Below are 25,886 nucleotides of genomic sequence, written 5' to 3' on the forward strand. Positions count from 1 at the left end.
GTGCCAATTTTATTAATGTGGGAAAATAAAACACAAACAGCTAAAATACTTTGCTTTTATTATCTTTTTTAACAAATACGCTGAAGTACATCCATAACAACACAGTTCAGATTTTCCTTTTTATCAAGTGTTTACATCTACACGCTTTGTACAGATTTGTATACAAAACAATAATTTACGTCCCATAGAAGTCTAGTTACACTTAACTATACAACAACTTGTAAATGAAATAAATATAAAAACAGAAATAATCACAGGTGAAAAAAAATGTAAAAAGCCATAGTACAAGTACACCACCAGCACCTGTCTTCTGAAGTTGCATCTAAAAGAAAAAAAAAAGATATACGTTTTCCCTTTCTACTGACAAAAGTACATCTGTGTTGGCGAAAACGAAGTGTTCAGTCCATAGCTTCATAACAGCAGCACCAGATATACTGTATGATTCCTGTTTAGGCCAGACAGTCATATTTGGACACTGATGTGGAGTTTCTTTTTAAAACCCAGACTAATATTGGTCTCATACTCAATTATAATTATGCTTTTTCTGTGATTTATCTGATATTATGTCAATTCATATGAAAAACAAGTTTGATCATGAACAAAGAAGCCATCTGTGCGAACTGCTTGTTATCAGTAATAGTGTTGAAAATGAGAAACATTTGAATGAACGATGAGCGGGGTTTCACTCCCCAGGTAGCATTAATGGGTTAAAAATACTGTCAGTCAGGGCTCATTCTGAACAATCTACAGTACAGTTACTGACTTGAAACAAACATCGGACAGATGTGTGATAATTGATCGATGTGGGGTAATGATCACATCGCTGTATGGGTGCATTTCTGTTCTTTAACTCTCTACCATGACACATCCACTATTTTACTGTGTGTTCTGTGTTAATTTCATCATTGTAGATGCCTGTGGACAAAGCTAAGAATGATTGTTTCTTTTCTCTGGGTGCTGTACACAGCCAGCCTTGTGTTTTGTTGACACAACAAAAAGCATTATGTTACAGAGTGGTGGGGTCAGAGCACCAGGAAGCACAACAGATGCTTTTTTGTCACACTCTCACACTCTCTCTCTCTTTCACACTCACTCTCACATACACACGCTCTCTCACACATAATTACCATACATGACTTGATTACTGCATTCATCATGATCTTTACCAAGTTGGCAAGTGCTACTGGGAACAGGTTGCTAATCCATACTGCTGTGTTAAGTACATTTTTTTAACAAAATGACACAAACGTTTCAGCAAATTACACTTTAGTTTCGAGACAAAAAATTAGGACCATTGTGATTGCTGCCTGCAAAATTAAAAAATGTGTATCTACAAAGAGACATCTGCACAATCTGCCATGCACACTGTCACCAGCAAGGGACATGCAGTTAAAAGTGCAAGTCTACGGAGGGTTCTGTTGCCAACTCTGACAGAGCATTAATGTTATGTACATGTGTATACATATCTGAACAAACATTAGGCTGAGGACCAAAAAAGAGCAAAACAACAGAACAGACTAAGTGCAGCACACACACACACACCACATTGCTGAAATGTGACTGGTGTTGTGCTGAGGGTGCAGTGATTGGGGTGTGATGGTTGTTTCAACCTTGTTCTTGGTTGTGGCACAGTATTTGGCCCGGTCAGAGTCACTCTGCCTGCACCACGTCCTTGTGGTGGCGCATGATATGCTGGTTCTTCTCCGAGGGTCGTCGGAAGCCTTTCGAACAGATTTCGCAGCGGTGAGGATAGTCTTTTGTGTGAATGGAAATCACGTGCCGCTTGAACCCTGACGCGTCCCCAGTGCTGTAGTCACAGTACTGGCACTGGTAAATTCTCCTCTCTTTTTGTCCTTTACCAATAACTACAGTCACACTGCTGGCTAAGCTGGCTGCACTCACTCTAGCGGGCGGGCCGGCGCTGCTGGACCCACTAGGTGCAGACTTTTTAGGTGTGACAACAGGAGTGTGCGTCTCTGTCCTCTTGGCCTCACTCTTTTCAGGAGAGGCCTGTTGCTCCTTCGTGTGGACAGACAAGATATGGCGACTGAGAACAAAAGGATCTGCAATTTTGAAGTTGCAGTGCCGGCACTGATGGAGTTTCTTGGTGCGGTGGGATACTGAGTGCTTCTTCAGTTCAGACGGCCGGTGGAATCCTTTACCACAGACGGCGCATTTGTGTGGGTAGTCCTTGGTGTGAACGGATATGATATGGCGTTTCAGGTCACTGGAGTTGGAACTTTTGTGATCACAGTGGGCACAATGGTGGGTCTTATTCTCCTCGTGTGTCAGGCCGTGCTGCATTAACTCCTCCTCCTCTGCAAAGGTCTGGAAACAGCGCTCACATTTGTATGGCATTTCTTTGCTATGCTTCGTCTTGATGTGCGTCTTGAGATTAGAGGAATCGGCCGACTTGTAATCGCAGTACAGGCAGGAGTAAGGCTTCTCGCCCGTGTGCGTGCGCATGTGTTTCTTCAACTCCGAGGGGTGTCGGAAGCCTTTTCCACATTCCACACAGATGTGAGGGAAGCTTTTACTGTGAACAGCCAACAAGTGCCGATTGAGCAGTCCTTGCTCAGCAGTTTCATAGTCACAGAACTTGCATTTATGCATCTTGGTGGGAGTAGGAGGCGGCTGGCTCTTGGGCTCCCTGTGGTGGTGCTGCAGTCTGTGAGAGAACAGCGCAGCCTGCTGGTGGAACTCCTTGCCACACATTTCACACTCGAAAGGGGCCTTGCTGCTCAGAGCGTGCACCTCCATGTGGTTGTGGAGGCTGGCTTTCTTGTTGGTGGTGAACTCACAGTCTGTACATTGGTACTTTTTCCTTGTCAGGACATCCTGGTGATGATTCTTCGTGTGGCGTTTCAGGAAGCCTCTTGATTTGAACTTTTTACCACAGAGCATGCAGGGGTAAACTGTCAGGGGTTGACCATATGGACCGATGATGATAGCTGGAGAGAAAAATTACAAGAGGGAAACTTGAATGAAAACATGTTCATAATCATGTTTGTTGAGGAAACAGATAAACACTGTTCAGATGTAAGATAACAGTTAGATTAAAAGTGTGACACTACACTGAGGAGACAACACAAATAGGACTACCTTCAGATACCTTCAGAGTGTACAAAATTAACACAATCTGGAATCAGGGAATATGTGAACAATTACAGCAACTAGCAACTCTCCATGTACATATGGGCATGATGGTAGTTTTTTTAAGATATACTCGAACAAATGTAAACCTATTCTTTAAAAAAGTGTTTAACACAGTCCTGGTGTTTTATTTGCTGGCAGTGTTCTTTCATTAACTCTTGAATGGCGATTTTGAAAACAAGTTTTAGGGCAGAATTGTGTTTTTGCTCCAACTCTCAGGGGATGTTTTGTTATGGGGGTAGACCTAAACTTGTTGAGGGCCATCATACAGGTAAAAAAGTAGTTATAAACTACTTATCCACAAGTCCAAAGCTAATGTAACAATCACAGCGCAACACACTGTAAACTGTTGATAAGCCTGTGCAAAGGACACCCCATGGGGAGAACAAGGTCAGGGCATTGGAAAGAAACTGGGTAAGATGTTGTGCCACTAATACACAACCCTGGGTGGTAAGAAAGTTGGTTTAGCGAAAAGTTTTAGATGTGAGAAGCTCTGGATTTTCAGAACCAGAAAAGTTTAGACCACAGAGATACCTTAAAACCTGTGGGTCAATTACCATAGTAACTGATTATGTGCTCGCAGGCAGGTTTTCTTTAACAAACAGTTTTTCTCTCTGTCTCGTCCATCTTCAAGAGCCAGACATGCGGTCTCATTCCCTCATTCATTCAACCTGAATCAAGATGCATATCAAAGTGCATTAAATAGTGGAGGGTTACTGTCTGTCACAATGAAGTCCTAGTTAGGTATCCGTTTGTTTCTCTAAGGATTTCTCAAGTTACCACTTTCATATGCATCAGTCATTTCTTTGAACAGTAATTTTTGCTCTCACATTCAACTATTACACAGCGTGAATTCACCCTCAGCTCCAGAATAAAACCTCTGCATGTCCTTCTGTTACAACACTACGAAAGCTGTCACTTTGTTAGAGCAGATCTGCACTGAAATATTTATTGCACATTATGTTTAATCTCAGTTTAAATTTAAAGGATTGGTATGAAGCTTTAGACACACGGTTAGATCAATGAATTATCTCTATCACTCATGATATGATTAGTCACACTGATGTAAGATAAATGCTATTATATTGGAAAAATATTTCTGAGCAAACAGGATCGGGCAGCATCACTGAATGCTGCTGAGCCAACATACAAATAGAAGTCTCCATGTACATATGGGCATGATTAAGTTGTATTTTAACCTTGACATCTTTTTAAGTGCAAATCAAACACATTGTTACTGGTTCAGACTTAACACTCACAATAATTACTAGGGATGCTCGATATTGGCTTTTCTTCCGATATCCGATATTCCGATATTGTCCAACTCTTAATTTTCCAAACCGATATCACCCGATACCGATATATGCCGGCTTTTTACACCAAAACTGTTAGGTAACAACCATAGACTGTATATAAGAAATGGACGTAACATCCGTGACGTCAGCCATTGGTTTGTGGACTGCTGCTTGGAAGCCAATAGTTTCAGATCTGGGCAGCGCCATCTTGAAAATTTCCGGTGCATGCCGGAAAAAATAAAAACACGGATTCTACTTATATGGGCATTAGGGGGAGCAAGGAGCCGCAGCGGGGAAGGTTGCGAGGGCTGGATCTACCACAGTCTACACCGGCAACCTGGTGATGCTAACCAAGTAAGCTGTTACGACTAACTATAACCACAAAACTCCGGAGAAAACTGTTGGTGTGAAACAAGTTCACGGCTATTTCCTGCAGTCTATCTGTCTGCGCTCCTGAACCTGTGAATCAATCAACACGTAGCCACTCCCTAATGCATACCCTGCTTTATCGTCAAATATAAAATCAGGGAGGCCAAAATTTCACAAATGAACATCATACTGCATTGAAGAAGGCTTTAAACTAGCGATTGAGACCATAAACACATTTTGAAAATGTTTACTGAGGTTATAAATCAAGTGAGAAGTTGGTGAATTCTCCATTGACTTGTATTGAGACGGAAGTCCTTTTGACACCTAAACGGTCGCCCCCCTGGTGGACTTTTGATAGAATGCATGTTTTAAGTTACTTCCGCGTTGGCATCATTTCAGAGGACCGGAACTCCCCGCCTGGTAACAACATAACATATCTCCTATTGTGGAATTAACACATTATACCTAATTGTATTGTGATGCCCCACTGGATGCATACATAAATGCATCATGGCTTTCCAAATGTAAACAGTCTGTTTACATTTTACACAGTCTGTCTGTGTAAAATAAGAGAACAACTTCAACTTTTATTATGGAGAAAAGTGCCAATATGGCACTGCCATATTTATTATGCTGCTTTGCAGTCATTGCAAATTGCAAATTTACTATCCGTAGGACACACTTGGAAATAGTTCCAAACCACAGACATAAGCCCCGTTTCTGGAGGCGGGACCATTACAGGAACGTCCTCTCACTCGGTCCTCTCAGCTGTTGTGTCTCCACAGCAGAGTAGGACCCAGACGGTGATGTCACAGAGGCGACTCCACAACGAGGAGGTAAACCTCATTTCTGGTTTGTGTGTTCGTGTACATGGCGGTGGACGCTATTACATTTTTAGCCACGGTTAGCGACCCACGAGTCTAGCGTGTTGTTGTTGTTATACGTCATCAAGCGCACGCCGGTAAACGTCCCATTCTGCGTTCATGCAGGCTCGGAAATGAAGCCTACAGAACAAACATCGGTTATAAAAACCTGATACCGATACTTCCCGATATCACATTTTTATGTAAATATCGGCCGATAATATTGTAGGGCCGATATTATCAGACATCCCTAATAATTACTGTTTGTCTATGATTTATAGATAGAGAGAGAGAGAGACTGCACTTTATCATCCAATAAGTAAATGCTTAATTATTGATGCTCTGACTCAGGCTCTTTCTTAAAACAACAAATTAATGTATTAAATCTGTTGGTTAAACAAGTTGTGTTAAGTCAATTGCCATTCAAAACAAATGCAAAGTGTTGCCTTCTGTTCTTTTTCCTAATATACATGTAATTTGTTGGAGTTGTAACTGCTGGTTAGACTGCTAATTAAAATTTCTTTAGGTTTATGATCACATAAAATGAATATGTTATAGATCAATTGACAATTGTGGTTGCAGCTTTAATCCGTAATGATCTACAGGTCTTCTTCATGGTGTGATCAGAGAACGAGCATTAAAAACCAGCCTAGAACAGCAACATCCAATAAGTTTGTGCTGCTCTTACCTGTCTGGACCTGTCGAGGCTCCGACCGTCTCTTGCTCTTGTTCCGCTGTTTATTGATGTCATCAACCCCGTCCGATTCATCAATGTGCAGGAGCGCACTGGCTGCACCATTTCTGTTTTCACAACTCTCGCTATCGTCTGCACCTGTGGGAGCAACAGAAAGTCTTTAAATAGACAAAAATAAACAAAACCAGCATATGTAAAGCTTAAGCCAAGACGCTCAGAGACGTGGCTGATGCACAGGTTTCCAGTGTTGTGGGTTTTTTTCAATTATAGCAATTTAATAGACAGGGGTGCTGACCATAAGCAGCTGCCCAGGCCACAGGCATGAAGTCCTTGCTTAGAGACACGCTGTCATACGAGCGGTCGTGAGTTACTGGCTCTTCACCTCCTACCACCACCTCCATATAAACCTCATCAGTCACCTTGGACCCACCTGTAGATGAGCCCAACATGTACAAAACCAAAAAACGAGGAACGTTTACTTTCATGACAGACATCCCCGCTCATTGGATCCAAATGACTTACCATGATTTCCTTGATTGTGATGAGAATCCCCGACAGACATGTAAACCATCTTCTCTCTGAGCGTTTGGCCTCCAGACTCCGTTAACGCCACACTCTCTGTGTCTCCATCGCTGATGTCAACCGATTCTCCTGAAGAATAAAAACCATCTTTGAAATCCTCCAGTCACGCAACACGGGATGCAAACTTTTTCAGGTCAAGGACAGAAAAAGTTACATTCCCTTCCACACGGAATAATTTATTCTAATCAAGAATTCATATTCACGAAAAAAGGTTTCACAAGATAAAGAAATATTTCATTTAATTATTTGTTTTAACCTGTGCTAACCTGGGTGTCAATTACTGGTACTTCAGCTAAAATCTGATCCAACATTATTCCTTAAAAGAGGCTGACAGTTAATTGCTACTTACCCATGTCATCCTCTCCCGAATCCGCCTTGAAGATGTACACCTTTATCACCTCCTGTCCATCCTCATCCTTCTCCACTTCCTGGTCCTCCACAGCTCCCTCCACAGTTACCTCCGTCCCATCCTCAGACACCATTTTACCAGCTTCGTCCACTAGTGAGGGCAACACACATCACATTTAATTAAAGATCTGCAAATATGTGGGATCTGATGGCCATGAACTGGTGACAATGTTAATCGTGATGACACACATGTTATTGTTGCCGTTTTAATATTTTATTACCATTTTGTGTGTCAATATCAATGCTTTATGCTTACTTAAGGTGTATCTTAGATTTAATTTCAATATTGCTGTACACCTATAATCACATGAAACAGCTCAAATTGAATTATGTAGTTTAAGCACTGTACACCCTTTATTTACAAGTAAACATTGTTTCCACAGGAGCAATGACACATTTCATTTCAGTACAAGCACAACAGAGCAGTAAACTTACAGGATATCATTAGATAATCTCCACAGCCATCTTGGTCGTCGTCCTGCTGCTCTGGGTCCAGCCCATCTTCAGGGATGTCTCCCATGGCAACACCTTCTTCCTCGCCCTCCAGGGCCATCACACAGGTTTCTACAGCAACGTCTTCATCTTCATCGCAGTGCACATACTCTGAAACCACGTCCTCAACAGCATCCTGGATGACTAGCTCGTCCGGGGCGAACCTGTGAACCGCCATGCCTTCCCCCTCACCTTCTGACACCAACACAGTCTCTTGAAGCTCCACAACAAACTCCTGTCCGCCAGCACCACCCTCATCTGGAAGAAGCAGTTTTACCCAATTAACCAGATGACAGTCAAGAGCAACTGTGTGTGAGGTGTTTTAAATGGTGTTATGTGTTCAATATCATGTAGCCATAACATGAACAGTCACAACATTATATTATGAACAATATTTGTGTCATTTAAATATTTATCTGGCTAACCAATGACTACTACTTCTTGATATACCACTTCTTGATATACCACAATACTACCATGTTTATCAGAATTCACACAAACTAGTACATTTTTACAAACATTAATATAATTACCCGATCCGTGTAATATTATTTTAGGCTCTTCAGAATGTATTGCAAGCCTGGTGACATCCTCATCCATTGTCCTCGCACTGCATTTGTTACTGTAGAGCTGAAAGCAAATGATAAACGGTTTAGATCTTTGGTGACCAAAAGTGTCAGAATAAAACTGACCAATATCCAACAATCTCAACTATAAAAGTGACTGATAGATTAGTTATCAGTCATCACACAGTTACAATTATATTTTCATTATTGAATAATCTGTGGATCATTTTCTTTATTAATCTATGAAGCGGCTATAAAATCTACAAATGGTATAAAACATGTTTCCAAAAGCCCAAATGTAACATCAAATCTTTGCTTTATCCTAACCAACAGTCCACAACTATGACATATGAGGACTAAAGAAATCTGAAAATATTCACATTTAAGATGCTGTATTAAGATCATTTTCGTGTTTTGTTCTTTTTAAAAATGACAGATGAAAATGGGACTCATATTACTTAATTGTTAAAATAGTTAGTGATTAATATTCTGTCTAATTGTTGCAGCTCTAGTCTACACTGAAGACTGGATCGATGCATTGCAGGTCACCCAAGTCCATTTTCTTACATAATATATCAACCGCATAATAAATTATATGTATATGGCCATCTATTAAACTCATGCGATTGAATCAGCACCCACACAAGTAATATTCCTGTGTTTTCATGGTAATTAAAGCTGTATTAAAAAAAAAAATCTATTATATAACAGAACAGATGATGCAAAAAAAAAAAATCAAACATGGTGTGTTAACATACACAGAGTCATGTCATTTCTTCTTCCAGAGGCACACAGAGAAAGCCACAATGAGCTTGTTATTGTTTGCTAGTTGAGGTAAAACTCAGTGTGTGCGTGTTGTTAATTTAACATTAAAATGTGATTCACATGATAGAGACCACTGGCCTTGTACTGCACAACTGGACGACTGCAGCCTGAACAAAGCCTTCACAGCTTACACATATCCATCTTAACAGGGCTGTTGTCAGGTAATTTTACATATACTGTGTGTATTGATTTCTGTGTGTTTGATCATATAAACAGTGTGTAGATTTTGTTAGAAATAAGGACAGGAGACAATCCTCAGCCCTATATATAGAACTATATATAGAAACTTTTCAAACAATACCCTACCCTAATAAAATGTATTGAATTGTCAGCTTTATTATTCTTACACTATACAACTGCTGTGATTTATAGCCCATTGTGCTTTGTTGTATCCTGTTTTAGCTGGTGCCATAGAGGGTTTCTCTGTGTTGTGGAGATCATCTGTTCCAGCCTTTTATTCACATAGATGTACACACAAATAAGATAAGGTCACTTGGCACAGAAAAGAAGGCCAGTAGCATGTGCAAATTTTACAGATTTCAATAAATCTCAATAATGGATTAAACTACAATTAAGATTTTTTTTTTGCAGTCTTGGCTTGTGTCTGCAGCAGGGGAAAGCAAGTGACTGGACTGCATCACCACTTGTACCACCAATATTAAGCAAATATTTCACAAAACACAATCCTTGCAGCTCAGTTGGCACCAACTTCATCGAGGAGATGACGGTGAAACAATGTGCGACACAAATCTCTCTCCCACACGCACACACAGACATACACAGGGGGATGCAGAGATGTAAACAGTGGTGTGGACGATGCAGCCGGGGTGCCATTGAATTTCCACTGCATGTACCATCCCCCACCTCCAGGTGGAAAATGATGTGTGGACATGTGGCGCACAACACAGTGCGTCAATGTGCAGGAAGATGCTGCAAACACAATAATACAAACTCCGGTGTTTTAGGGGACTCGCTAAGCTACTTATCCATGCACCACTTAACACACAGTGTAAAGCCCCATGAAGATGATTCATGTCTTCAATTGACCGCGAAAGTAGCGCAGATTTACACACGCAAAGTCCCGACTGTCTCCACCAAAACACATTAAATTAACAGCTGACTGCACCGATACACACACACACACACACACATTTTGAGGAAGGTGATAACATTACTACAAAAGAAACGACACTGCTGTGCTTTATGTAGCAGCCAGCTAGTGGGAGAAGAGCTAAACACTCACACACAAACACACACACACACACACACACACACACACACACACACAAACACACCTCCTCCATAACTGATTTTCACCACACTAGCATCCGCCATTTTGTTAGCTTAGTATCTGTAAGAATGCTAATTTTAACACTTAATAGAAAATACTCCATGGTGAGTAGAAAATGTGAAATACACTGCCGTGAATTACCTAAGTGTACAACGACTGCTTTACTCGCTTTCAACGACGTTGGCCAACGCGAACGACAAGCGAATAAAACCCTCCATTACAGAAGCAGGCTAGCTAACCGGTTAGGCCTGAATTACCAATTATGGCCTCTATTGAGGCCCCGGCCCGAGAAGAAAAGGCCCAACCCTTCGCGGCCTCTCACTGATAATAAAGAAATAAATTAAAATACCACATGCATGCAAAAACAAAGAGTCGCGCACACACACAAATGCAAACATAGCTCTGCAAACGGGCAAGTACGACCCGCGTACCAGATGTTTGCTGCAGGGATGGCCTCCGTCCGCTCCTCGGCTTCCCAGGCCGCCTGGTTCCCCCAGACTCGGGCACGATTCAGTCGGGAATAGTGTGTTATTTGGGCGGGCCGGAGAGGAGCAGAGAAGGAGGGGTTATGTGGTTGTTTCTGGAGCTCCGCTGAAAGCAAAGCAGGACGTCTGGAGCCAGATCTTGTCCCGCTGCAGCCCCCCGCTCCTCCAGCTCCGAGGCCGCCGTCAGCACGACACGTCACAGCCCGAGAGCAGCAGGAAAATGCGGAAGGGTTGTGGTGGAAATCACACCGGCAGGCACCAAACAGGCCATAATCTGAAGCCCCGCTGCTCAAACCGTGCAGTGTAGTGGCAACTTTAATTAGTCTGTACCCCGAGGTTGCACGATTCAGACAGTGCACGGCTTCACTTCTCCAAACAGCAGCAGCAATGAGGTGCAAAATACAAAGGTAGTTAAACTCTGACCTCCAAATGGATGAAGAGCATTTAAACACAACGCTGACTGGTTTCCATTGACAGTAATTACTGTATTAGTATCACTTTCATTAGCCTGTCTTTCTTTAAACATGTGTAACTTTAGAGAGTGAGTCTCTCCATTTTTCACATAAAAAGGAAGACTTTTGAATTATTACAAAAGTGAGTAAGGTTTTGAAAACTTTTATTTTAGAAAGTAGCCTCATATTCCACATAGCTATATCTACTGCATTTGAAGTACAGTTTTTAGCAATGGTAGCAGAAAGTACTCTTCCAATTAGAGCCCAGCCATATAATGCATGTTTTTTTTCCTCTGTGTTTTTAATTCATAGTTTTTTTAATTCCCATTGAAGTTTACTGGATCATTGCAAAAAAAAAAAGGAAAAGAAAAAAAGTGCTTATGTCAGCAAATATATCAATGTCACATTATTTTATTCTCTCTAATCTCAGTATCAGCATCAGCCCCAAATATCCTCAGTTGGGATCTAGTTCGAGTGCAAGTTTGATGAAAGCTGACTAATTGATATAAATAATAATAATGTACGTTTTACTCGACATTTATCTGACAGAGAAGTTTGTAGATAGTTCTCAAATTACAAATGCAAAATACATTTGTTTAAAATTAACCCACCGATAAGTATAACATTGTTAGAATAAGTTCCTCTGCAACCAGATGCAACATTGAATTGTTGCTTAGACGATAATACAGTCTATACAATATGTACTTTTTACTTTTGATAGATAAGTACATTTTGCTGGTGAGTTTTACTTTAGCAACATTTGAAAGCAGGACTTTTATTTGTAATGGAGTAGTTTGTGCATTGCTACTTTTATCAAATTAAGGGATTTGAAAACTTTCACCACTTATTCTAATCTTACTTGCACATGAGGATTAACATTTCATTGTAAAATGGTTTGTAATAACACTCAATGTTCACTTAATTCAGACATTATTTCAAAATTACTGATTGATTTATCAAATATCCCCCAACAGATCACAAAATGAATCTGAAGGGTCACAAAATGATTAATACGTTTGACCAAGAGGAGGAATAACAACAGGAAAACATTTCTAATATGCAAAAAGTTAAAAATTATTAAAATGAAACAGTCTAAGCAGAAATCAGCCTTCAGTTCCACAGCTCATGTAGCAGTGATGAGGGGGTCACAAGGACACTTTGCAGCTATAAAGAGTGACAAGCCAAAAAGTTATAGGAAACCAGGAAATGAATAAAATTCATGATAATCAAGTTATGCAAGTCATGCAAGTCATACTCGTATCATGTTATACACGGGAAGCTCAGATTAAAAAAAAAAAAACAGCCACTCATTGTGTTTATCCATCTAAGTACTTTATGAGGAAACTTTGCCCTTATTATTCACAAAGTGCTGACCAAACAGTACATCAGGAATCATTTTTGGGTGTATACATAAAAGTACAAATATGTATCTTCAAGTAAAGCAAAGCTGACTGGAGTTAGAACATATTTTAGGAATTTTATACTTTTTTTGGTTCCATATACGAGCCACATATATTGAACATCACACAATGTTGGAAAACAAAGCAGAAATTAGAACAATATTTTAGCATATGTAGAAACTCCTGCATGACATATAAGATATAAAACATGCAGAGCTTTTGTTTGGGTTAAATAAGCCCTTTAAATCATACAATGGCAAAAAAACCCACAAAAAAATCATTAGGTAAAATCATCAACAGTAGTTTATGATTTTAGAAATAGTAGTTAGAAATAAGCAGAAGTCTTTTCCAGATTTCAGATCAGCAGACATTTGCATATATTGTTTATCAAAGGTAACAGCTGATTTTTTTTTTGTATTTAAAATATATGTATGTAATGTATTTTAAAATCACTGACCAAACAAAACAGGATTGTTGCCATCACCAACAGTCAGTACAAGCTGACTAACAGTAAACTTATTTGGCAGTCATTTTCAGCAGCCCCTCCTTCTCTATTGCAAAAAGACGCCAGCCCTCCTCATAGGAGAGGTCAGCTGCTCCTCTTCGTTTGTAGAACTCAATAGACTTTTTGTTGTTTTCTGCTACAATGAAGTGCATGCTGCTGCAGCGAGTCTTCACTGCCGTCTAGGGGAAGAAAAACACATCACAGCATAAAACACAAGTGCACACATGTGTTGAATGCAGTTGAGGCCTATCGCTAAACAAGGAGCTTTTATGGTACCTCACTCAGAAGTTTCAGGATTTGTGAACCAATGCCAAAACCTGGTGAAAGATTAAATGTACAAAATACAATCAGTCTGTGCATAAAAAGGTGCCTCAATGTTGTAAAACCTTTCTTCTGTAATTGATTAACCTTTACAACCTTCATTTAACAGCACTTGTTAACAACTTTACCCCGAAACTCCTGCATGACATAGAAGTCTTCCAAGTAGAGCAACTTCCCAATCCAAGGGTCATAAGTGAAGTAATACATAGCAAAGGCAATCACAGTGTACCCTAGAAAAAGAAACCACGAGTTAGGGTTAGATATAAAGGATCATCCTGTTATTTAATGGATAACTCTTTCATCATAAAAATGTGAAAAGTGTTTCTACCTTCTGAGGACTGCTGTTCGTTTGGGATTTCAGCAACCAAGCAGTGGTAGAACGGATGATCTCCAAAGCCATCTTCAAGTAGTTCTACAAGTGCGACATTTACTTTATACAAAGGTTCAAAAATATTTACTGAAATCCAAATATTTTACGTCTAAAATGTAATCACAGTCAAATGTAATGTGGAAAAAATGAAGCACCTTTCTCAGTCAGTATGACCTGCTCCTCCATCTCTTCAAATTTAGCCAGTTCCTTAAAGGCAAAAACAAAAACAAAAAATTACCAGGAATTTTGCTTTTTAACTGGAACTACAATCACACATTACAGATTTCGTATCAAATGGCCGAAATAACTGTTTGCTTACCTTTATAAGTCGCAAGATATCAGACACATCCTTGGGTTCAGCTTTCCGTAATATGAAATTGGCCATTTTCTCTTTTTACTTTTTTTTCCTTTGCGTACTAGTCCTCTAAAGTTGAACAAAAGCAAAATTTGTTTCTTCATCCGCTTCCCAGGAGTTCACCCCCCGACCAAGAATTCAGAAAACCAGCATGTAGTGAACTACATTGGCCGTGTCACAAAGAGTGTTAGCTTCAGTAAATTTCCTGCTGTCTTTATGTGTCCCCTAGAGGAGGTAAACATGCTCACTAATCCATATATGGGCAAACAGCCTTTATCTTCCTACACCCTGTTGGCTCTTTCTGTTGATGACTGTGCTTGAATGTTTGAAAGGGAATTATTAACCAGACCTGGAGAACAACATGACCAGTGCACATAGTCTGTAAAACTGTGTAAAGAGTAACTAGTGTGTGAAATTTATAATTCTCATATGTTAAATGCTTAATCGGCAGTTCTTCGGTAGGTCACATTTGCACTAATTTGCATTAGAGATTGGAAAAATAAAGCTTTTTTGATCGATGGATAGGCTCCTTTTATATAATATATTTTTAAAAGGTCCAACCTCCAATTAAAAAATTACAAGGATAATGATTAGGGACATTTCCGGTTATTATTTGCCAGGAATGAGCAGATATTGTGTGGTGACATCTTTTTGGTGTGATAGCTAGCCAGGAAAGCAATACTTTTGGTAATATGTTTTGAGACTTTGTGAAGTTCTCAGCACTGTGCAAGGCCATCTGTAGTATCAACACAATTTAAAAACTTGCTGATCTTTTCAGTGTTTTCAAGGACGGTGTGGTGAAATGACTGTCTTGCATGCGGACACTGATTTGAGTCAGAGTTGGGTTTTCATTATCTGTCCTCTGAACAACCTTTTTCGCAAATGTGTCATTTAGGTAAAACCTCAAGGAATGAGGTTTTGCAAGTTTCCAAATTCAAAACCTCAGCATGGGTGTGTTATCTTACGTTTCACAGTGTTATGACCGTTTCAATCCACTGTTGCTTTATTATTTAGAACGTATCCTTACAAAACAAGGATACGTTTATCAGTTTAGTTTTTCTTGAGGTGATGTTAAATTTAAGAATACACTCTTCACGTTCTCTTTGCTAGAATTTGCAATGTTTGCACTCAAACTACTCCTAGAGCAAACTTACTTCATCCTTTGTGTAAATACTTCAGGAAAGCTTCCTCAGTTCCTGAGGCTATTTTATAAGAGCATAATGTACAATATGTTGTGTTCATGTATTTGCATTCTAGCACATTCAAAAACATTCAATAGTAACATAAGTTTGTGAGCATCTGGCAGCCACTCAGTAAATATTTTATCAGTGACAGCTGGTCCTTCTCAGTGTGCTGCAGGTGTTGAACCTTTCAGCTTTTAAGAGAGCAAGAATGTGCTGTCATTCACTTAGTTGAATCGTTAGGAACAGATGGACAGAATCTTAAGAAAACACATTTTATTTGAACTTTCAGTAAGTAGTGGATTTCACAGACTCTGGGAAAACAGAGACTCAAATCAGTTCAGTTTATCAAAATATTTCAGCTTGCCTGAAGGGTCGGGGATGATCTGTGGGAAAGAATAGATTATATTAGTGCAAAATAAATATTTCTTATGATAAAATGAAATAAGCTCTAAATCACACTGTGACTGATGTAGATTCCTGACAACAAACTAGTCCACTATTGCTTAATTTACTAGTGTTAAATCTGTTTAAAGAGCAATATTTTCCTAGCTGTACACAGTTAGTGCATTTACAAATATTGTCCTAACCTTAATACATAATTCAATAATTTACATATGCATACATGGTACCCTGTATGGGAATTTCTGTCTGCAGTAAGACAACACTAGTTAGTGACAAAGCATCCAGATTATTCACAGCTCCAGCAATACTCACTGTGTCACTGCCTGGCTTCCATCCTGCTGGACACACTGTGAAAAATGACATAATTCCAGTCAGCACTTTAAGAAAAACAAAGAGTTCACTGACCAGATGTTAGCATCTGAGTATTTTAAAATTTAAAGCAGAAGAGATTTTTGTACCTTCTCCATGTTTGTCAGTGTACTGGAATGCCTGGACTAGCCGAAGAGTCTCATCCACAGATCTTCCCACTGGAAGATCATTCATAGTGATCTGCCTCAGAATGCCTTTGTCATCAATGATGAAGAGTCCCCTGAAAGAGACAGACAAGTTGAACACAAGCAGGACTTAATGTTATTGTGGTTGTTAAAATACACAGTAACTTATGATTTATGAAGCACATTTGCTCACAAATCAAATGTGAGTCCCATGAATTGAATTAATTCAAAATGCTAAATCAGTTCAGAATTATGTTAGTGTTATATTACAAGACATGTTCCATTGAGTTGATAAAAAACTTTGATAATGTCCAGGAATTTAAAAGTGAAGCTGTACCTTAGTGTGTGTCCCTGGTCCTCCAGGTAAACTCCATAGTCCTTTGAGATCTGGTGAGTGAGGTCAGACAATAGGGGGATTTTCATTGGTCCAAGTCCACCCTGCTTCCTGGGTGTATTGATCCTGTTAAAAATAAGAAATGGTGAGAAAAACAAAGCTCTGTAACTGTTGTGTTTACAAGAATGACCAAAAACAAATAAAACCCACACTCGCCTTCAGAAATGAAATAAAACACCTCATGAATCCCAAAAATGTATTTACTGAAATCCAAAAAGAATTTGGATAATTATTTCACTTCAGTGTTGATTATTGGAAGTCTGTTGTTAAGACTGATTTGTGGGTGTAATGGGCACAGCAGTCTTACCAGGCCAGATGGGTGAACTGGGAGTCCACAGAGCAGGCAACCACGTCTGTTTGGATGGCCTGAAACTCATGCACACGATCGCTGAATGCAATGATCTCAGTGGGGCAGACAAACGTGCTGCAAACGACACAACAAACACACTTAGAGAAGAATATACTCTTTCGTGCTGCAGTCCCAACAACTTAAATGAAGTGGTTGTATAATGTGTGTCTCAGATGTTACTCACAAGTCAAGGGGATAGAAGAAGAAGACCAGATATTTGCCTCTGTAGTCGGACAGTTTCAGCTCCTTGAATTCACCATTGATGACTGCTGTTCCTTCAAAGGGTGGTGCCGGCTTTGAAACTGGACAGAGTAGAAAGAAAAATACAAAGATTTCTCAATCCAGGAATTCTACAAGCTTTTGATTACTGCAAATAACAGAATGTAATATACAGGATGTATTAAAAAATGTCCACGGGATAAATGAAAGATTATAATAGTGCTTTACCTTTTAAATGCCATACTGAGACTCATAACCTTAAGTATTTTGACACTTTTGATAATCAAAAGTCATTTTATTGTGGTTCGAGATTCTTAAGTCTTCCACTATAGGAAACTAACTGTAATCTTTGGTTTATGGAGGTTTGGTTGGGACAAAACAACATTTGAGGATGTCCCCCCCTTTTCACCTTCTCCTGATTGATTAATCGAGATAATATTAGATGAATCAAAATTAAAAAGAAACATTAGTTTCAGTCCTATTTAACTTTAACAACTGTATGGTCTAAAAACTGATAAATGTACACATCCAACATAATTCTTAGGAGGTACTTTAAATTATTAATGTTTCACCTCATCTCTATTTCTTTATTTCTTTCCATTACAGTGTTTTTATTTGCATTTTATTCTGCATTTGCATCAACCATAATGATCAATATTTCATACACTACCGGTCAAAAGTTTTAGAACACCCCAATTTTTCGAGTTTTTTATTGAAATTCAAGCAGTTCAAGTCCAATGAATAGCTTGAAATGGTACAAAGGTAAGTGGTGAACTGCCAGAGGTAAGGTTACCCAAAACTGAAAATTATACAAAAACACTTAAAAATGTAAGTCTTTCCTACAGGGAAATTGCACAGAAAGTCAAGGTGTCATTGAGTACAGTTTCCTTCAAAAAGCTCTCAGAAACTGGAGGAAACTCTGAAAGGAAGAGGTCTGGCAGACCCAAAGGCACAACAGAGTCAGAAGACAAGTTTCTGAGAGTCAACAGCTGCGTGATAGGCACCTCACAGGTAAACAGCTTCAAGCACAGCTTCATAGTGGTCGTAGTAAGCAAGTCTCAGTTTGAACTGTGAAGAGAAGACCGAGTTGCAGGTTTGACAGGTTGAGTTGCAGCAAGAAAGCCATTACTAGGACATCAGAATAAGAAGAAGAGGCTTGCCTGGGCCATGAAACACTGCCAATGGACTACTGAAGACTGTTACTGTGTTATGGACTGATGAATCAAAATGTAAAATATTCTGTTCATCACGCAGGAGTTTTGTACGCCGTCGAGTAGACGAAGGGATGGTTACTCAGTGTGTGACATTAACTGTCAAATATGGAAGAGGAAGCGTGATGGTCTGGGGCTGTTTTTCTGGATCCAGGGCAACCACAGCATTCTGCAGCGCCATGCAGAACCCTCTGGTATGCACGTAGTTGGTCAGGGGTTCATCCTACAGCAAGATAATGAGTGCAGTTGTCCTGGGTCTGATGTATGTACGCTTGTGTCATTTTGCACTATATTTGTCTCAGACACAGTGGGTAATGCACTGTAAGTATGGGCCAGTGGCTGCTAGCGCACAAAGGCATAGGGTAAAGTCTCAAAACTTATGATGACACATGACAAACAGAAAAAAACTGCAGAGGAACAGAGCCCCCAATTTGTTTACAAGACTATATTATATGGCCTGTATTATATGGAGTATAATGAATGCCTCTAATAGTTTCCAAGTGTTTCAGTTATTTTCTATCACCACCAGGTGACAACATGCGTGCATTCACCAGTGTTATTGACTCACACCGTCATGTGCTGAGGGGGCGGAGGGAGGTACACAATCCAATGAATTTCATTGAATGACGTGTCCTACAAAAAACATCTGATTAAAAGTTAGGCCTAATGTGTAAATCACTTCAACCTCTTAAACTGTCACACGTGAAATAATCCATGAGAAACAACCACTCAGACTATACTACAAGCTGCAGACAGAGCCTGACAGTTTGTTTCTATTGTCCTGACAGTAGAAGCACCATGCTGGAGCTGCAGCATCTGGTGCGTCTTCAGGAGGCGGAAGACAAGAAAATCACTGCGCACTTTCACTCTGTAAATGCTTATTTGACACTTATGGATGAAATCCGGCCATGAACTCACTTTTGGCTTTGCTGAGGTGCAGGGAATGGTCGGACACAGGAACACGGGAAGCCTCTCCTGGATAGACGTGTCCTCCCGCGTAGTTGTGACACTGGGAGTTTTTCACTTGAGCGCCTTCCTCTGCAGATGTGACCCAGGAGAGGAGCAGGAGAGAAGCGCACAGCGCGCAGAAAAGCTCCTTCTTTGCATTAACCAAAATCTCCATAGTGCCGTCCCTTTGAGAGCACGTATGTGTTTAACTCTTTCTGCCAGGGATTCGAGGGGCCGTCTTCCTCCCCTTCTTCTTCTTTATTCAAGTTTTACAGCAGCTGCGTGTATGTTGTTGCATTACTGCCACCTTCTGGAGCTAATTAGCTAATGATACCTATTTCATTGAACGAAATCTTCTCCCATGACAATAATGATACCAGTATGGCTAAAAACAATGGAGCGAAATATGGAATTGTATTAATAAGCACTTGAGTCAGTGGCACCAACTTCTTAGGAGGAAAAATGAATGAATTTTAATAAATCAATACCTTTGACAAATCAGTCTCAAATTTTCTGAATCTGTGGTTCTATGGTTCAATTGATCCACTGTATCACTTCAAAAAATACACACACAACAACCTGAGTACATTTTAAGGATTTTATTAACTAACAACTACTAATACATTTGATGATGAACTTGCAGTACAATATATCCATTGTAAAGCGCCCTTGGGTTTGTGAAAGGCGCTGTATAAATCATACCTATTATTATTATTATTATTATTATTATTATTATTGTTATTATTATTAATTTTAATATGAATTCAACAGATTGTTACTCAATATAGCGGCATGATGATGGTGAATGGTGAATTTAATGAAGGATCTACAATTTGTTGGAAGCTAAGAAACATATACGTTTTACTTAGTTTTACTTTTAAAGACAATTTTAATAACTCATCTGACATCAACCCATGATTGATGCAATATTTGGATCTGTCACCGATGGTTGGAGGGCCTCAGCTATCCGTCCTTCAGAACCACACAGCACACTAAGTGGAAGTCCTCAGAGAGCGTCACCGGTCCTGAGTGGGATGCTGTGAGGATGGTCCGGTCAGACTGCCTTCTCAGCCTTGTTAAGCCAGCCTGCAGACTTTGTCCTTCTCGGTTCTGATGTGTTGTAGGGTTGACAGAGTTTGCGTCTGTTGAAAAGTTCTTGTAGGTTGATGACAGATGGAGGAAAAAAGTCCAATTTAACTTGTTCACTGTTTAATAACTTTTCAGAGAACTCAGTGTTGGCCACACGTCAAAACGAAAAAATTGTCAAAAACAAGCTGAATGAAAACTTCATGTGACTTGCTTACTCTCAGGGCTTTTTTTCTGTGTGATAAAAGATTGCAAAAACTAAGTAAGAATAAAGATTGGCGCGCAAAATAATTAAGGAGAAGAATAACGAAAAAGGCTAAAAAAGAGTAAGAGTGAACAAGAGTGAAGAGAGTCCAGTGGTGCAGGCTGGTTTCCTCCCTGGGGAGAACTGTGTGTCAGCCAATCAGAATCATCCCAGCTACTTTATCTCACTGCTGAGGATCTAATTTCCAGTTTTACCGCAAAAGCTTCATTCATTAAAACCTGAAAATAATTCATATGATAAAGCATAATACATTGTTATTCTACCATTCATGTTAGATAATTGATTGTAATCATAATTTAAACATAACATCAATGTAACATTTCCTTGCATTAGGTAAACATACTCATACCAACAGTTTTGCTTATGAAAAAAGAAAGAATAAAGACAGTTTGTCAAATACCCATTTATCTGTGATGGCTGTAATGTAAGTTTCTTAAGTAACTGATATTGATACAAGTAATTGATATTGTGTTTAAAGCAATATTATTGATCAAGATGTATATGTATAAGTTTTAACATTAATTTTCATCTGATGGTAAAAAGGAGAGTGCATTTCTTCAATCAGTCCTGACGTCTGAAGGAGACACCAAGATCTGTCTTGTGTTACTTTTTATGTAGTTCTGTCACATTGAGTCTTTGTGGAATGTTAATGTAGGTTTTGTTTGTCCAAAAGAGAGGCCGTGTCAGTCTCTATATCAAACCTGGTCCAATTTATTTATCTCAGGGCCACAGTTGATGAAAGCCAGGATTTACAGCAATCTGTGCGATGAGAAAGATGTCAAATTAGTAACATGCATTAATGGTAGATAACTGTCTATTAATGGTGAGGGGGAGGAGGAGAGAGGAATTCAGTGCATCATGGGAAGTCTCTCTGCAGTCGAGGCCTATGGCAGCATAACTAGCAGCTGGGACAGAAAATTGCAGGCCATGCTGGACTTGAATTGTAATATCTCATACATATGTATGAGATATTACAATATTGGAGATCTCTTCCAAATTTACCTCTTGGCTTTCAAGATCTTGTTCAGGGTTAATCGATCCTTTTCTGGGATGATACTTGTCCATAGGCTCAGAAAATCATTGTGGAAAGCCAGTTCCTGGAGGATTATTTGTCCATGATGCCTGTAGGGCACATATTTCCTATTTAGCGCAATGCTCAAAACAAGAGTAAACTTGTTAAGTACACATATAAAACTTGATGACCCACCTCACTTCTGGTGCACCATCCACAGACATTTTGGAGACAGCAATGAAAAATCGCTTTATGTAGAATTTCCCTGCTGTCATGACATGAGCCACTCCATGACTATCAGCCAGCTGATGCAGGTGTTGTGCCATGCTCGCTCTTACTGCAACACAACGGTGGCTGAGGAAGGACACAGATATGGGAATATGAGACAAACACATCAAGTTTCTTATAATTTCATTAATCAGTATGCTTTGCCAATAAAATAGATGGTACTTATTCTCCCCTCTTACCTCAGCCCTGCGTTCAACAGAGTGCTCACAATCCGGCCATAGCTGCAGTTTTCCACCATGGCATCCAGTGCAAGATTGGCCTGCTGATGAATAAAGGCATTTGTAGTTTGTGCCAGTTTCAACAGCAAGGCTCGGCCTGTTCCCTCCACCTCAGGGTCAATTGTCTTTTGGAAGTGAAGAAATAGATCAGCTAAGGTGTTTATTGCTGCACAGGACACTGTAGAGCGCAGGTTATTCACCTGTATAGTGAGAATAAACATTATCAGCAGTGTGCACATTCAAAGACACATGACAACTGTATGAAACACAAAAAAGGCAAAGATGAGACAACAATTAAATTGGCTTTAATACCTCCTCTATGAGGACAAGACACACTTCATGGAGTTTGGTCTTCAGGGTCTCCGGTTGGTACCTAGCCAGAGCTTGAAGTGTCTTCAAGCCCTCCATTTTCTTTATCCTGTATGTTTACATGACATGGCACTTCAGGAAGAACATAAATAACCCTAATACACCTGCAGTTTAAAATATTACCTCAAATGTTTCTCGGTTTGAAAGTTAAGTATAATTAAGTGCAACTGTATGCTTTATGCTAAGTTTTACATAACTGATACAATTTACAGCTCACAATGTTTACTGGGTGCACACTAAAGTTCAGTAAAATAGCTGTTGGCAGGGTAAACTGATATATCAAACCAGAAATTAAGACTTCAGAGACAGGTTTCATGTCAAACTAACTAGCTGCAATGGAATACCCTGACATAAGATTCAGTACAGACGGCTGTATCAGCATATTACCAGTCGTCTGAGGAGAGCAGCTGAAAGGAGAGAGACAGGCTCTCCACAGGATTACTCGGTGGCTGAAGCTCATCTTTTTCGGCCTTCACAGTCGGGAGGCGGTCACTGGTGGTCTTCTTGCCTGGTAAACAGAAAAATGCACTTTACTCAACTTTGTTTTTATTAAAAGCATTGCACTTCCTGTAGTTACTGTAACTCTTTACAAAAACTTCATAATTATTTAAGATGTGTATAGAGGAACTCACCAGCTCCATTGGTAGCCTTTGCAGGGTGCAGAGATTTCCCAGATTGAGAACCTCCTTTTTTGTTTTGGGGAACTTTTGGAGGAGTTGTAGCCAAAAGTGCCATTGTGGACGACTCTCGTGGAGCCAAAAGCACCTTTGCAGGGATCTTCCTGGTAGCCGCTGGGGGAAGAGGTGAAAGGATGGAGCTGTGTTGGAGGCGCCCCAGAGTTTCCTCAATAGCCTTAACTTTCTTTTTAGCCGACTGGAGTCTGAATCCATTGGTTACCTCCTTGTCTGTTGAAATGAACAGAAAAAAACAAAAAACAAATCACTCAAATTTGTAACAATTTACTTGATTCAAATCATAACATATATTTCCATATCATATGGTTACCCACAACAGGAGTTCCCATAAGAGAAAGCCTTCCCTATTCAACAATATGTCTTGATAGGACTTACCTGCTGCAAAGGAAAAAACAGGGAGACGAGACATTCTTGTCCTGGTTAGGGGTTTTGCTTGAGGAGAAGGAGGAGTAGGGCTCAAATGTGAGCTGATGGAGGCAGGTGGGCTTGTGTCTCTGCCATGAGGGACCTCCTCCCAGAAAGAGTCCTCCTCCTCATTCATACTTTTAGGACTCCTGCGGTTCTGGTTGAGATGCTCCACATTCAGAAGAGGGCTGAGTCTCCTCCTTAGAGAGGATTTTGAGTTCCTTCTACAAGCAGCTGGTGGTTGAGGTGCGGGCTGGGTGTGATCTTGCCCGGAGAGTCCCAGTTTCTCCATAACAGCATCATTTCGTGCTTTCTCCAGAGTGTATAGCCTTTCTGCATGTAGAAGCAACACTCTCTGTATGTCCAGGACCCTAGACTCACTGGTGAAGCCATCAGGGTTCCCCTGTCTACTTTGGCACCCAGTATGCTGCAAAAAACAAAACAAAAAAGAAACCATAATTGAGTGAATTGGAAATAATCAAATGAGTTAATCTGGCTTGATTCAATTCTGGACAAGATGATGATACTTTTCGGCAATATTTTTAGAGCAATGCTCTGTATGCAACCATGGAAAACTTTGTTGAGTTGGTTACTTACATCATCATCATTGTTCTTCTTCTGGATCCACTTACAGAAGTGATGGAACATGTTTGATGTTTTGTGACCATGAGTACTTTCTCTCAGTTTGATCAACAAATATCTGACTGACAAGTGATTGTGGAGTTATAGAATGAAGACTGTTCTTTGAAATGTCATAACTAGGTGTGATGTCACGATAGAACATTCTCTTTGGTGTGTGTGTGTTTGTGTGTGTCATATAAATATATATTCAACATTATCAGATTTAGTTTATGTATAATATATTTTATATGAAAAGATCAGAGGAATATACAGTAGTTTATTGTCAGCAAAAAATACATGCACTGAGATGTGAACAAGAATAAAATAGTGTATTTAAGCATCAAACTATAGAAGTTGAAATAGACAGATTTTCAATAATGACTATTAATTTGCTTTTAATTTGTTTCATATTACATACTGTTTCTACCACCAAAAGCTCTCTTTGAGCTTTGTGCAAAATAAAATCTTTTTAATTCCCTTTGTACTTTCTTTACCATTTACCATATAATTCTTATATTTTTCTTTAAATGAAATGTTAGAATTAAATAGTGTAGATGCATGAGTCAGATTGCTGTGTCCTTATTCCAAATTCTAAAAAATGTACAACAATTACCATCGACTCTATCTCTTGACTTGGGATCTTTGTGAAACAATTTAATCCAACTGACAAATGTCTGGCTGATATCCATACTCATATACTGTTTCATGTTCTGTTTTTGTTGTATTATGTTTAGTGTTTTTGTGTGTTATCTGTTATCTGTTAGCAGTCATTTACAGATACATAAAAAAATAAGCTAAAACAATCAGATTAAGAAATTTCAGCTTCTGTCAATATTTATTATTTTACATTACAAACTACAGCCTTAAAAAATGACCATAAAAGTTGAATAAAAACTTCCGACACATTTGGAACATGAATGTGAACTGATATTTCATATTAACAAGAGCACTTACATTTCTGTGAGCGCATGTCCTCAATATGTTGGAGACGATGTTCAACATCTGGAAGTACATCGCAACTAATGCTCATTATGTCACACTGAAGTTTTCTGGTCTGGTTAGCTCCCACACCTAACATACAGGTTAGGAAAATATGTAGTATGCAATATGCAAATATTAATTTATATATATATATATATATATATTATTTTTTTGTTCAAGCATTAAATTGCCTGATAATGCAATTTCTCACGTCAAAAAAGTGGTGTATTTGTGCATGTGGGACTTATTAATGGGATGTGAAATAAAAAGCAGTTCAGCTAGTTATTTTCATCTGCTGTAATTGTAAAAACAAAGTTAT

The 25,886-nt window shown here is 39.4% G+C and overlaps 3 protein-coding genes across 4 annotated transcripts; all 3 read right to left on the minus strand.

Annotated features, from left to right (window-relative positions):
- Positions 1-69: 69 nt before the first annotated feature.
- LOC133993772 (zinc finger Y-chromosomal protein 1) lies at positions 70-11,345 on the minus strand. Of its 2 annotated transcripts, XM_062432837.1 has the most exons (8): positions 10,970-11,345; positions 8,390-8,486; positions 7,800-8,114; positions 7,306-7,455; positions 6,897-7,025; positions 6,670-6,804; positions 6,369-6,512; positions 70-2,951 (listed from the first exon to the last, which is right to left on the minus strand). In XM_062432837.1, exons 2-8 carry the CDS (start codon positions 8,454-8,456, stop codon positions 1,651-1,653), a joined length of 2,241 nt encoding a protein of 746 aa, XP_062288821.1. In that variant the 5' UTR covers positions 8,457-8,486; positions 10,970-11,345; the 3' UTR covers positions 70-1,650. The 2 variants fall into 2 exon arrangements, with proteins under 2 accessions (XP_062288821.1, XP_062288822.1); XM_062432838.1 differs by lacking the exon at positions 6,670-6,804 and having other exon boundaries at positions 10,970-11,344.
- A 277-nt stretch (positions 11,346-11,622) lies between these two features.
- Positions 11,623-14,666, minus strand: LOC133994260 (diamine acetyltransferase 1-like). The gene is made up of 6 exons (XM_062433493.1): positions 14,391-14,666; positions 14,227-14,278; positions 14,030-14,113; positions 13,830-13,931; positions 13,657-13,697; positions 11,623-13,559 (listed from the first exon to the last, which is right to left on the minus strand). The coding sequence occupies exons 1-6, from the start codon at positions 14,454-14,456 to the stop codon at positions 13,392-13,394; spliced, it is 513 nt and encodes a 170-aa protein (XP_062289477.1). The 5' UTR covers positions 14,457-14,666; the 3' UTR covers positions 11,623-13,391.
- A 1,202-nt stretch (positions 14,667-15,868) lies between these two features.
- prdx4 (peroxiredoxin 4) lies at positions 15,869-19,875 on the minus strand. Its single transcript, XM_062432484.1, has 7 exons — positions 19,598-19,875; positions 17,434-17,551; positions 17,208-17,324; positions 16,844-16,966; positions 16,471-16,601; positions 16,325-16,359; positions 15,869-15,993 (listed from the first exon to the last, which is right to left on the minus strand). The coding sequence occupies exons 1-7, from the start codon at positions 19,800-19,802 to the stop codon at positions 15,943-15,945; spliced, it is 780 nt and encodes a 259-aa protein (XP_062288468.1). The 5' UTR covers positions 19,803-19,875; the 3' UTR covers positions 15,869-15,942.
- Between the last annotated feature and the right edge of the window lie 6,011 nt (positions 19,876-25,886).

Source organism: Scomber scombrus, chromosome 14 (assembly GCF_963691925.1).
Source record: "Scomber scombrus chromosome 14, fScoSco1.1, whole genome shotgun sequence".
Classification (NCBI taxonomy): Eukaryota; Metazoa; Chordata; class Actinopteri; order Scombriformes; family Scombridae; genus Scomber; species Scomber scombrus.